Source organism: Vanellus vanellus (genome assembly GCF_965231255.1).
Source record: "Vanellus vanellus genome assembly, chromosome: 2".
NCBI classification, from domain to species: Eukaryota; Metazoa; Chordata; class Aves; order Charadriiformes; family Charadriidae; genus Vanellus; species Vanellus vanellus.
The window spans coordinates 52,340,661-52,355,042 of record NC_138906.1 but is presented as its reverse complement, the minus strand read 5'-3'; the positions used below and the strand labels follow the sequence as shown (position 1 = coordinate 52,355,042).

The following is a 14,382-nucleotide window of genomic DNA, read 5'->3' as shown; positions in this document are numbered from 1 at the left end:
TCCAGCAGTCATATGGCATACTAAGAAGTCAATGAAACCTTAATTAGAATTAGGGTATGTGTATGTAGTTACAAAGGCAGACTTACTGAGATTAGAAGGATTGTGAATTTTTCTTCTCAGGCCAGAACTCATGAGTAAGGCTGGCATGGCCTGAAAAAGGAAAAAAGGTCAGTATCTCTTAAGACTGTCCCCTGAACTTTAGATCTTCATAGTTTAAACAGCCAAAGTTACTGTTGCATGAACTAAATATTTTTCTCTTGTTTCTGAAATACAACTGCAAAAGGAAAATAGAATTATAAGAACACAAAAAGTGAGGGAGTATAAGTGAATTTGAAGTCAGAGTGAATGTTTATTTTCATAAAGGAGCTCAAAGTGAGAGTTGACCGTTAAAATATCCTTAGACCTTCACTTTTAATGTTAAGAAGCAGCATTAGAAGTGGCAGAACTTCCTGAACTACAGAAATACATAATTGGCTATACATAAGATAAGTAGTCCTATTAGTCTGATTCCAGTTTCCAGCATTCGTCAGAAAGATTTGCTGCTATTTGGTGTCATTAAGGAAGTTACTGGTAAGAAACTGGCCAGTACTCTGAAGCAGGAGCTTATATCCCTTCCCAAACTGTTTTGTTTCCCATGTTTTGACCTGTACTGGTTTAACTCTAGGAGACAGTAATCCAGGACCACTTCACAAGAGCTATGTGCAAAATTGTTACAGAAATGAGTGAAGCTAACAGTGGCAGAGATTATTTAAAGCCGTATGATGCAGTGTACTTGCAGTGAAATTGTTCTTTTTTTGTTGTTGTCATCCCTAACATGATCTTTCATGCTTAGTTAATATTCTGAAATACTAGAAAAATGCATTAATTTAATTACCTCCTTTTAATGACATTATTAATTTAAACAATTTGGACTGGTAAGGGGACATACACACTTATCCATAATAGCGTGCTGCAATTACAGATGGCTTGTAAAGTGAATCTTTAACACTTTTGCAAACAAAATAGAGGTAGTTGTTATATAAACAACTTAGTTTTACATTTTGCTGTAAGTACTGTTCCTTGAGTGACATTTAGAATTTTAGTTTGCTGCAAAGATATGCATATGTATCATTTCATATGCCAAATTAAATCTAGTGTAATTGAAATGATTGTAGATTATTGGGAAGCTTTTCTGTATAAGAATGTAGATGAGAACTTTCAAATAAATTTGTCATGGGCATACTGTTAAATTGTTGTTTTCTGCCTTTGAGTTTTGTGGAGGCATGAAGTATATTCGTGTTTGTCTTAAACAAAACTACCTCTGTAGCTGGAGAGCTTGCTGATGCTAAAATTGCCAGCAGCTTTCTCTTTTTCTGACAGCAGATTTCCACCTGTAAACTTCTTACTCAGAAGCAATGGGAAAACAATCTTGCTGTGATTCTCCCCCCCATTTAAACAGTATGTAACATTGACATAAACATTGATTCTATATGTACTGGGGGGGTCACATTATTATTTCCAGAAAAATAACTGCTTAAGTAGCTGGACCATAAGGTTTGAATATTTTTTTTTTTTTGTCGTTGTTTTCTAGACAAATTTACAGTCATCTGTTTTCTGCTGTTGGATTTCTGTTCTGCCTTCAATACAGGTTTCGTGTTTATCTCTCTGTTCTGTAGGCTGAAGCTCGCCTTCTTGAGGAACAGCGTAGAGTTCAAGTATATCTCCATGAGAGCACACAAGATGAGTTAGCACGAAAATGTGAGCAAGTACTTATTGAAAAACACCTGGAGATATTTCACACAGAGTTTCAGAATTTGTTGGATGCTGACAAAAATGAAGGTAAGGAGTTTCAAACATTGGTTTTAGGCTTAGAGCTCCTCCCTGATGGCTTGTGAATAATGTAAATTCTGGTAATGGCTAAATGTGGTTTGTTCAGGAATTAGATTAAGAGAGAAGATAAACACTAAACTGATTGACAAGCAGCTTTTGATTAAATTGGGATGGCTGAAGGTATTGCCTCAAGGAACCTATTCTGATCTCAAATACTAAGGCAAAATAGTACTAATTTTGATTTCTCTTAATATGGCTGGAAGAGCTTCAAAGAGCACTTGAGCCATGTTTCCAGCAGGACCCGAAACTTGCATGAGAGAGATGTGAGATGAAAATTAGACCAGTAGTCTTACCAAGTGTTTCAGTTTAATCTGTGGATCTTTGAGTCAGCAGTGAGAGTTCTAAAATCCAAGTTGTCTAGAAGTATGTATAGAAAATGCTAAAAGAGGAATAGAAGCAAATAAGGAGCTTCTAAAATATGCTACATAAAATACATAAAGCTGCATTTAGGAAAGGGTGAAAATTATTAAATGATGAGGTAATTTTAGCTGTGAAAATGAGTCGTAAGTGCCACTAATGGCTCAAGTTTATACCTTCATAGAGAACACAGTGTAAAGACTTCTTCAGTGGTTCTTCTAAAAGTAAAGGTTATGAAAGAGTTTAGGTATTTTTAAGGAATTTTTGATTTTACAGGTTTTTGAGTTTCTTCAGGAGTTAATGCTTAGCACAAAATAACAGTCAAAACTAGGGCTATATAATTCCTGTCCATTGTGCGAATAAGGGTGAATGGTGTTTCTGATTTTTCCAGTTGGGGAATTAATTAAATCTCTATAGGAAGTCAAGGTAAGGCTCAATAGCTGAAATACTACTTTTAAGAAAGTGACAGAATTTAAGAGATACTATGATTACTGTTGGTACTTTTTGTTTGAAAGTTGTGAATTGCAACTGTGATTCTGTCTATATATCAACCTTAAAATAGCAACTATGAATAATTGCTATAATCGTCACGTTGATAACTAAGAGATACTTCAAAATAAAAAGGGCAATTCAGCTTGATTAGTAGGTCAGAAGTTACCGATTTCAAATGCAAATAGAAGATTTTTAATCCTGTACTAGTATTTAAGAGTCAGATGTTGTTTATGTTTGTAAATAAATGTATTTACTCTGTAATTGGAACAGATTTTGGTACGTGTGGGTGTTAACTAGTAAAATGACTTTACTATTTCTATTGTCAGAAGACATAATAGAACGAATAAGAACACTATTCTAGACTTAGGAGGCCTTCCCAGGCTTTTCTTTTTTCCCCTTTATCAGGCTCGTGGGTTATGTGAGCCAGTCACATACCGTCACTTACCATAGCGACAAAATTCCATGAGTTTGTTGGGGTAAAAAAGGAAAATAAGTACCTTGTGTCTTGGGCACGGTCTTGTTATATGTCTTTGGTTTTGCTTTCATTTGGGGTATTTCTAAGATTAATCGGGCATTTTTAAATGCCTGATTTTTTTTCTTCTTTTTCAAAATATTTCCTTTCATCAGGCTTCACTTGTGCAAATTACAGTAGTTCTGTGTCCCTATTTAAGTTTCATGAAGTATCAAGACTAGAAACACTTATTTTCAGAGATTCTTAGATTCTTTTAGTATTCACTCTTTAATCGTTATGATCAGTTCACTCTCAAATTTGTAATATACTAAAATAGCCTATTGCAGACTATCCTAAAATTATAATAAAATCTTGCTCCCATTTAAAATCTTTACTGCTTTGCTCTTGAAAGTACACTGGTTTTGCGGTCCTCCCTTGTGAACTATGTTAAGCACATCGGTATTACAGGCCACTCCTGTTGACGTTCTGTAACTTTTTAATCGCATTGCACAACTAGTTAGAAAGGTTGTGGGGCACATTTGTCATGTTACCTATTCACATCAGTATGATACCTATAAGAAATAATTATGTTTATTGGGAGCAGGCTGTAATGATTTAGGTGAAGTTACCATGTAAATGCTCTCTGAGGCTTTGTAGCATCTCTTCCATATTTCACCAAATACAGACATCCTGATAGACCAACCTGTGAATCCTTATTTATAGGTAGGTCTAGCAGCAGCTTATCATGTCTATGCATGCCATTATTTGCCTACATTTTACCTACAGAATTTTAGAAAAAAGAACAGCGATCTGACATTGTAGAAGTTTAACTTCAGATTGCAAATCTGGTTTTCAGAGAGAAAAAATGGTTGCTTTTCAAATCCAAAAGTTTTAAGCTTGCTGAAGTTCTAAGGAAAGCATTAAATGGAAATGGATCAGAATAAAGGTGTCACTGCTTCAGTATTAAAGGCATCAGGTTCTGTGTGTTGTATTTCAGAGTTAAGTAGTGATACAGCTGCTTGATTGCTTTGTTTTATCTAATTTAATAGTCCTCAGGTGGTAATAAATTGCTCATAAGCCCTTCAGAGAAGTCCTTAAGCTTTAGAAGTGCTAGATGCAGCTGACAAGCTTAAGATGGATTCAACAAGGTGAAATATCCTCATTGGTTTACAGTAAATAATTCAGTTGTTTACTGTTTCTTTTTTCTTCTTGAGATTTATGTAGCATTGTGAAGGTGAAACAGATTTTCATGTTTAACAGATGGTTTTCTCTTTAAGTAATCTTAGCTTTCCAGGTTACTGCAAAGATTTGCTATACTGTATAACTTTTTGCTGTAGTTTCTTCTGGCTTTTTATTGGAACAATTGTACATATGTTTTGGTGATGATGGATGTTTAACTTCTATTGGCAACTTGTAAATAGAAAATTGGAGTCATAGCTAATACAAATGGGAGATGTTGGCTTTCCTTTTTTTTTTTTTTTTTTTTTTTCTGTTTTCCAGACTTGGGACGCATGTATAACCTTGTATCTCGAATCCAGGATGGCCTTGGAGAGCTGAAAAAACTTTTGGAAACCCACATTCATAACCAGGGTCTTGCTGCAATTGAGAAATGTGGAGAAGCTGCTCTAAATGCAAGTACCCCATCATAATAAGTCTGTGTGTGGTTGCTGCCAGTTTTACGTTAGAGGAGGGTGAATGCTTCCTGTTACAATTTCCAGTTTGCTTACGTTTTCCCTCTCTGATTTAACTTGTGAGGACTAGGCAATTCTCAAATGTTGATAGTAGGCTTAAAAAAATGCCAGTCACATCACTCTGTTGCTACTGTGAGCTTTGGGGATTTTTTTTTTGTTTTGGGTTCTTTTTCCTTCTGAGTTTTTGCTCTCTGTCAGGATGTCATGCTGCTTGGAAGGCTGGCTGTGCAAATACAACATCCTCCGCTTACAAATACACCTGAAAGTCCACTGTTTTAAGAAGTATTATCCCTGTTGGACTGTACTTTTATTTCATCATCTTACAGACTTCTGGCTTGGATGGGACTGTGTGGAGAAAGTTTCTGTTGGTTTTAGTTTTTTGATGAATGGCTTTACTTTATTTGGAAAAGCATGAGAAATGTGAGAGGAAGAGATAACTGAAGTGGCTGGAGAGGGCACAATATAAGGAGCAGGTCAGGTCTTCTGCAACACTGTGGTCATTCAGCCATATAACTGGCTTTCTTAATTTTATCACACAATTGTAATTTCAGACTTAATTGTAATGATTAGGGTTGAATCTCAGCAACATGAAGTTCAAACCTATTACCAACCTTTTTGTCTGCAGACAATATGACATTTTCTAGCAATGTCCTGCTTTGAGGTAGAACAAAACCAATTTTCAGGAGTCTTGCTTTTCAGTTAAGTCTCTTCTAACTAACTGTATTGTCAATCTGTCCAGTTAAACTGTTGCAGTTTAGGCTGAGCTGGCCACTAAACAAACAACAAGCCAAAAAAACCCCAACTCTTGACAGAGTTCATTCTAACCAGTTATTGGCCTCAGATATTCTTGAAATAGCTTCATACTAGTTGTCATTAAAGCAGTAATTTTTAATGACTGCATGGAGAATGGTAAAATAGCACAGATTAAAATGTTTACATGTGTGTAGTGTCTTGTTCAATTCTATAGTTTTAAGTGTGTAGGTTTTTAGCAGTGTTGATCTTGAATCATGAAGTAAATTCGGGAATCCTCAGCTTCATTTGTAGACGTCACCTTAAATTTTGAAATCAGATGTGCTCTGTGGTTGACACGTTCTCCTGGTGGTCATCACTCTTGAGTTTCTTTGTACTTAGGCCTTGAAGAATTTCCCAGAAAAATTAAAGCTCTTTCTCCAGGAATTAGTTCATCTTTGAGAGAGGAGGAACCTGCAATTTGTATGTATTTGTTCTTTTGTCTCCAGCTATTTGCAAAACTCTTCCTGATCACGACACTTCTTCTTGTTTCTTCATCTTTCTCTTTTGTTCCTTGTCTTTTTCCACATGTTTGTTCTTCATTTTCATAACAGTATCTCTGGATGTCTCCCTTGGAAACCATCTTGCCTCTTCTTCCAATATCCTTCACTCCACTGTATTACTATTCATCATTGCCTTGTTAGCCATTTATCACGCTTAAGTAAGATTGATTCTGCCTAACTTAATTTATCTGTACTGTGTCTAAACAGATAGTCAGCTGGAAAAATGCTTCTCAGTTTCTCTGTAGTCAGTGGAGAGAAATAGTCATACCAGCTTGACTCATCTGACCTATTTTAGATTTTACTGCAGAATGAGTTGTGCTCTAGACTCCATTAACTATATTAACAAGACTGCTCTTCAGTCAGAAGATTACTGCTTTTAGTGCTTTTGGTTGGTTGGTTTTGGGTTGGTTTTTTGTTTTGTTTTGTTTTTTTTTTAATACTTGTAATCAGTAGATGCCTATCTGAATGTCTTTCAAGTCCACTTGAATTTCTTGTCTGGGAGGTTCTCAATAATCTGTTTTCTATTTCAAGCATGGCATTAGATCAGTGGTCCGTGTAGTCTATATCTGTCTTCAGTGGCAACAGAAAATGGTTTTCAGGATCCTGATACAACCCTGCCCATCTTCTGCCATTTGTTGCCAGTATCCAGAACTCTTACGATAGGAATGTTACAGGAGTACCTCCATACCCAGTCATTTTAGTTTTTATTTATGTTCCTGTTGTCTGTGAGTTTGTCTAATTCATTCTTGAACCTGCTGATGTTACCTGCTTCCAACAACCTCCCGTGGCAGCAAGTTTCAGAAGTCCACTACCTTGGATGTAGAGATGTTCTTTACTTTCATCTGTCTTAAACTTGTTTCCTATCACTTTCATCAAGTGACCTGTAGTTATAAAACGTTAGTGATCATTCATCTTTTCAGTCATCCTCCTGATTTTGTAAACCTCAGTTATATCCCCTTTCAAACTTCTGATCTCCAAATTGAAGACTTCTAGCCTTTTTAGTCTGTTGTATAGTAGCTGCCCCGTCTGCCTAGTGTTTTGGTTCCTCTTCACTGTTGCTACTCTTGACTCCACTCCATCTTTATTAAGATGCAGAGATCAGTAATTGCATCTAAGACTCAGTTTGTGAGTCCCATAAACTTGTTTATTGGCATTTGGCTGCCACTGGGTGTTGAGCAGCTAATTTTTATTATAGGTACTAAGTTGTACCTATTGGGGATAGACCTGTTATTACTATGGAGATTATTTCGAGGGTTTCTTCTATAACGACTGCCACCTTATGATTGTCCAGCTCTCTCAGGTCTGGTTCAAATTAAGCTTATGTCCTTGAAAATGTCCTTCTTGGAAATGTTTGCAGCGGTTAAGCGGTTTTGTCTTCTTCTGTACTATATAATGTAGTACACTCTGCACTCTGCTTGCTGTAAATGAAAGCTTGTGCTAATATCAGTCAGTCCTGGACATAGGACATAAGCTAGTCTGGGTACTATTTTACCCTTAAAATATTTCTAATACTTCGTATGCTTTCCCAATAAAAATTTGCTTAGGCCAGTGGATAAGCTCTATTCTGGAGGAAGTAGAAAGCAGAAAGTGAACGGGTTACAAAAAACAATCTCTCTTTATTGCAGGATCCAAAAATGTATGTACAGACAGTGTTGGATGTCCATAAGAAATATAATGCTTTAGTCATGTCTGCATTCAACAATGATGCTGGCTTTGTGGCTGCACTAGACAAAGTAAGTATATGTAGTGGCATATGGTGAACGTTTTTTTTTCTATTCAGTGTTTTGTCTCCCCAAATTTCACTGTCTTTTGTGATTTATAGGCTTGTGGTCGATTTATAAATAATAATGCAGTGACAAAAATGGCTCAATCATCCAGTAAATCCCCAGAGCTACTGGCACGATACTGTGACTCTTTACTAAAGAAAAGGTACGTCTTCAAAGACAAATTAACATTGCACGTTGGCTTTTGTTTTAAAAGGTCTTAGCGTATGAAGTTTTATATTGTGTCTTCAGAAACAGAACTTAATGCTTCAAGAAAAATTAATTATACCAAATTCTGAATGCAAAAATTTCAATAGGCCCATTCCTAAAGAGTATATGGAGTTTACTTTTCTTTTTTAAAGAAGAGGGGGGGAGTAATAAAAATCCAAGACCTTTCTTCCCTTATAGGAAACTGAGTTCTATTTTTTTTTTAATAAAACAGAAGGGTGTTTTTATTTTGGGGGTTTTTCCCCCCCCCCCAAATTTGAGTTGTTATATGTTGTAAAGAAGAGACATGCATTCCCTTTTTCCATTAAAACTCTTGCTTTCCTCCTGTTGTTTTCTCTGTATCTTCTTCCATCATAGAGGAGGACAAAAATTGCTTTGTAACCTCTCGTGGTTCATAATTTAATCAAGGTATTTGGTTTCAAATGATTCAGCAGCTCATACATTGAGTTCGTATCAGTTCAGTTCATACTGGATTGGTGTCAGTTTTGTCACTGGCAATTTTTTTAGTTGTTTTGAGGGAGGAAGAACCAAAGAATCCAAAACCGGAAGAACTTGCTCACTTTTCCCTTCCCCATCCCCTCCTTCCTTCATGGAAGGATTTCTTTTCACCTTTATAAATACTAGCTTTCTGCAGGGTAGATTTGGAGTATGCCTGATGGACAAGCATGATATGGAGGAAAACAATGTGGTGCCACCTGAGCTCTCAGCCAGTCAAGATTTAGCTCTCTGAGCTGTTTTCTTTTCACTGTACTCAATGTAATTGCTTACATGTGGAATAGTGAAGAGAAGCATTCATTTTATTACAAGTTTTTCTCTCTAAAAAGTCATTGATGCCAAAACTACTCAATCTGTGTTCCTTATTTATGAAATTTCCATATACATCCATACGTTGTTTTAATTCAGCAGTTTTGGGACTCATCAAAAATATACTACTTTAATTGCAGCTCAAAGAATCCAGAAGAAGCAGAATTGGAAGATACACTTAATCAAGTGGTAAGAGGTCTCTATAAATACAGTTCTCTTCTGTGTAAGCTTTGACAAGTTAGTAATATTTGATTGTCCCACAATTCAGATGAAAGAAAACCTTTTATTTTGTATGTTTGATTTCATTACTTAATATTTCAGTAATAATCTTCATCTCTGTGTGTCTTGTTGGTTATTTTATTAAAAAAAAAAAGCCTGTTATAGCAGATTTAAAGTGGCTAAATGGGATTTATGCTTTTACTTCATTTTTATATACAAACATAATATCAAAATATATTGTAGCAATTATATATAATTACATAGATGCGCTACATATTTATTCATATATAAGGCTGTGCATGTGGAGTATACAGTTAATGTGTTTAAAATAGTATCCACATTTGAAACACACCACCACTCGTCCCCCCCTCAAAACCCCAAACAAGACACCCTGCCCTTAAAGATTTAAGTGCAAATGAAATAGCTACTGCTTTTTCAAGTAGCTTTTTTAAGACAAATGCTTAAATAATTTTTTTCTTACAAATTCTCTTGGCTTTTCCAGATGGTTGTCTTCAAGTACATTGAGGATAAAGATGTGTTTCAAAAATTCTATGCTAAAATGCTGGCAAAAAGACTTGTACATCAGAACAGTGCTAGTGATGATGCTGAGGCAAGCATGATCTCTAAACTAAAAGTGAGTATTCCATGACTGTCCCATGGTCTACTGTATTGGAGGTCTTCAGACTGCCTTGGAAAGTATGTCCTTTGATGTCATTATTTTACGTACAATAGAAAAATACACAAGCTAGGTCTTTTGTTGGTTTTGGTTTTTTTTTAAACCTTCTAGGAGCGTGTACTGCATGTCTGTTCTATGGAGTTAAGCTTAATTATTCTTATCCAAATGAATGACATAGATATAATTACCCAAGAGAATGACTACTGAAATGTTGCTTTATTTCATTAACCCTTGTTCATTCAGGGTCAAGCAAAATATGATCTAATACCCTTTTAGTAGTCTGTTTCGTTGTGTGTTTCGCTTCATTTTTAAACAAAATTTTCTTTAGTTTTTGATGACAGTTAAAGAGCATGTCTGGCTGGCATCAGTGCTTTGAATAAGGGAAATACTGAACTTTGTACATTGTCTTTTAAGAAAATAGGCTCCAATACTTTGTTCTTCTCATTCTCCAATGTCAAAAATGTGTCTTGCTGACATATCTGTGCTTTTAAAATACAGCAAGCTTGTGGTTTTGAGTATACCTCCAAGCTGCAGCGGATGTTTCAAGATATTGGTGTAAGCAAGGACTTGAATGAGCAATTTAAAAAGCACCTGACCAATTCAGAACCATTAGATTGTAAGTAATACATTTACTTAAGTTACTCTTGAGTAGTTAAGCTTTCTCTTATTTTTACAGACCTAACTATATGAGGGAAATATTTGATTTAGACATCATACCCCCAGAACTGAGTTAGTATTATTTTGACAAGATAGCTAGGATTTTTAAATCAGTCTTTTAGGTCTGTACTTTGTCTTCTAATAGCACTTTATATCTTCTGTTATGGGTAACCTCCTCCTGATTTTGTAGCTCATGTTTAGGTATGTAATTAAATTAAGTTGAATCCTGTCTCTTTTTTTTTCCGATTGGAAAGATGTCTGTCTTTTAAACAGTTTTGATTTTGAGCACAACATAGCTTAAGTTCATATTTGTGTAAAAGTATTAAGGAAAGAAGGATGTTGTGTTTCAGGTTGTTAGACAGCCCTATCTCTTTATAAAAAAAATATTTTTTTCACTGAAGCACATTGAAACAAATTATTTAAAGAGTTGATAATTATTTGTTTTGGCTTAAATTTTACTTGTTTTTGTATTATTCTTATTGACTTGCCCAAAATGCCTTACAAGTATAAATGTGAAAAGTTTATTCTTGCAGTTGTGTTCTGTGGAGTGATGAGTTTGAGTTAAACATACAAAAGGACGCTTACAACTTTTACAATTGCATGTTAAAAGAGAAATGTTGTGGGAATCGAAACAGGGTAATAAACTCTACAAATGAGAGAAAATTGAGCGACTGTCACAGCAAATCTAAAGTTCCCCAACTGCAGTGACATCTTATGTGAACTTCTTTGGTTTATGGTCTGAATAAAAAAAAAAATTGCTTAATGATTTTTCCCAGTCTTAGTTTGAGCAAAGCAGAACAGTTTCTTGTTTGTGTAAGAGGGGATTGGGAGAAAAGGGAATAATGCAGCTCGGCCTCTTCACCTCTCTTCCAGTGGATTTCAGCATCCAGGTACTGAGTTCCGGATCGTGGCCGTTCCAGCAGTCCTGCACGTTTGCTCTGCCATCTGAGGTGAGGCATTTGCGCTTGGTTCACCCGGACGTGGAATGATCATGTGAGAAATTTGTTTTACGAGGCTGATGCTGGTGTCTCCTCCTGTTTTTATTGTGTCAGAGAGGACTGGAAGTGTTTCTGTGGTGTTTGGCTGGAGGGTATTTGGAACAGGTTCTGGAGGAACTGTGCGAAATGTATAAATGTTTTCTCCTGTGGGAAGACCCTGGTTCATGAATCTTTATTCAAAACACTCACTAGTAACTGAAGCAAATCTTTGTTGTTAATGTATTTTTCTGTGTATACTTTTATTTAAGAAACTTTTTCTTGCTCTTGCTTCGGTTCTGTCTAGTAAATCTTTAGATACTATAATCATTAGTTTTCTGTTTAATGCTTATCCAGAATAGGCAAGGCATGAATACTTAACATGAGAAGTAAGTTTAACTGATGATACCTGGAGAATCAAGGTGGTTAAAAGAAATCACCTTTCAAGCCTTGCTTGATGTATCATAAAAGGAAGAATGGAACTTAAATGCTTGTTTAGGTTTGCATTGTTCATGACACTTTAAAGAGGAAACTTGTAACAAAGGGAAATTTTCATCCAGTCTGAAGAATTTGAATACTTTGGATTTCTGTTTGTCTTATTTAGACAACGTGGCAGTCGAGAGTGATGAGATTTGATTCTTTTTTGCTGGTTCCAGAGCATGTTCTAGTAATGGTAAATGAAGGTAAATAATACTCTGTATTTATTGTTGTTGTTTTTATACAGTTAGAACGGAGCTATCAGAGATTTACTGCATTTTATGCCAGTCGTCATAGTGGAAGAAAATTAACATGGTTGTATCAGCTGTCCAAAGGGGAATTAGTTACCAACTGTTTCAAAAATAGATACACGTTACAGGTAAGGATAACATCATGCCAATAGAAACACTTGGTGATGATTGCATTCAGAGGACTGGATGCAGGTGGTCATTTAAAAGATGTGTGTTTATGCTCTGCTCCACAGCTTTTATGTTATCTGGATGAACTGCTGAGCTTCTGTGGTCCTCATTTGGAGATAATTGCTTTTCCTTATTTTAAAAGACCATTGTGCAGATAAATGTGTTTAAGATGGTGAAGTGTGTAGGTGTTGAATTAGTGGAGTTCATGTGAATATCTGTGCCTGCACACAAACTAATATTAATAGATAATACAGTGAATCGAACTGTATTGTATTTGTATGTCAAAGTATTCACTAACCGTATGTAATGATGTATCACAATTGAGTATTTTAAATCATTCAGTTCCTTAATTGGGGCCTGTGTGTGAACGTTCATATGTATACACATATGCTTAGCTACTATTTACGATGCTCACATGCATTCATTAGCTTTATTCCTGTGAATAATGCTACTGCCTTTAAATAAAACAAAGCATAGATGTAAGACTGGATGGCTACAGATCTGTGTATTACTGAAGTGAACATAAATGTTAGCCATCCCCAGGTGGTGGTTGGTGTTGTGATTAATAGAACCTTTATTATATGTTTGATTTATTTTCTGTAATGATACTTCAGATGTATGTTTAAAAGAAAATTGACTTAGAAAAGGGAACACATTACCTGTGGTTTAAACAGGTGTTGAACAGCATTATGTGAGACAGCTGCAACCTCTCCGCATAAGATCTCATGCTTCTTATACTTTCCTGTCTGCTTTCTCTCAAAAAGTAGCCAGAGGAGGAGAGTTCACAACAGTGAGAAGAAACAAGATAATCTCAGACTTTGCACTTGTCATCAACAGATGTTAACCCTGTGGTGACAGATGTGAATAAGCCACTGATAGCTGTCTTGTTTATAAATTTGGTTTCCTTATTCTGCTGGACTTGGGAGGGTTGTGAGGATGAATTCACTAGTCTGTGTAGTTTTTAATGAAGATTAAATGGGTAAGAGTCGGGAAGTGACAGAGGAAAATAATTTAGAATTATATTAGCAAGTAGAAAGATAAAGCTTTGACACCATAATAGAAGATTTGATTAAATGTCTGCGGCTAGTTAAATGATCATAATCTTAAGGTTTATGTTTAGATGATGCTTGAAGGTAGAGTTCTGGTTGTATAAGTAACATCAGATTTTTCTGTATGTTGTAATGGTTAGCACTAGTTGGCTGTTCTCTGTTCTCCAAATATTCCAGTATATGTGTTTAACTGTTGAATTTCAGGCTGTTCAAAATCAGAAAGGATGTTTGTTCATTCTCATTTTCTGATTTCCCCCCTCTCCCTACACTCTCTTTTTTTTGGATCTGTTAGGCATCCACATTCCAGATGGCGATTTTACTGCAGTACAACACAGAAGATGCCTATACCGTGCAGCAGCTGACAGACAGTACTCAAATAAAAATGGTAGTGACTTTGCACATTTTACCACACTCTTGTGAACAAGTCTTTTGCTCTTCAGGGCTCTTCCTGCTATCGTAAGAAATTGGGACTAGACATGCTTGAAGGCAGAGTCTGTTACTGTCCTGAAGGAGACAGATGTGCTCTATTCTTGGTCAACTTACGTTCCTGGTTTGCTTTCCTGTAATCATAACTGCCTAATCATCTGATGAATCTTAGTATGTATATATTCCTGTTCATGACTAGTGAATTGTCTAGCTTGCTGCTGAGCTGTGGTAGTAAGTTTTCAGTACATTTTTCAATACATTTTAATAGTAAAAGACAGCATTCTAGGAAAACCAGCATTTTCCCTAAATGATTGATCTGCACATCTGTTCTTCTTTACATCTCAAGGCTTATATACATGAACATAGTAAAATTTGCAGTTTCATTGGCTCACTCTATCTCGTGGGAAAGGTTCCCTCCTTTTCTTTCCAAGTGGACTTTATGGCCCACGGTTTATTTGGCATCTGTGTCATTTACTGGTAGGTTTGAAGTCTGCTGGGACTTTTGGAAAGTTACGCAATTCCTAGTCAGTGAGATCTT

At 35.9% G+C, this 14,382-nt stretch overlaps 1 protein-coding gene across 1 annotated transcript in view; it reads left to right on the top strand.

Moving 5' to 3' along the window:
• The window catches only part of CUL1 (cullin 1), a 52,253-nt gene that overhangs the window by 33,010 nt on the left and 4,861 nt on the right, over positions 1-14,382 (top strand). Inside the window, exons 8-17 of the mRNA XM_082499577.1 lie at positions 1,656-1,818; positions 4,670-4,800; positions 7,778-7,885; positions 7,975-8,081; positions 9,088-9,136; positions 9,669-9,800; positions 10,341-10,458; positions 11,373-11,449; positions 12,198-12,329; positions 13,711-13,803. Of these exons, the coding sequence (XP_082355703.1) occupies positions 1,656-1,818; positions 4,670-4,800; positions 7,778-7,885; positions 7,975-8,081; positions 9,088-9,136; positions 9,669-9,800; positions 10,341-10,458; positions 11,373-11,449; positions 12,198-12,329; positions 13,711-13,803 (1,110 nt within the window). The remainder of the gene's footprint in view (positions 1-1,655; positions 1,819-4,669; positions 4,801-7,777; positions 7,886-7,974; positions 8,082-9,087; positions 9,137-9,668; positions 9,801-10,340; positions 10,459-11,372; positions 11,450-12,197; positions 12,330-13,710; positions 13,804-14,382) is intronic.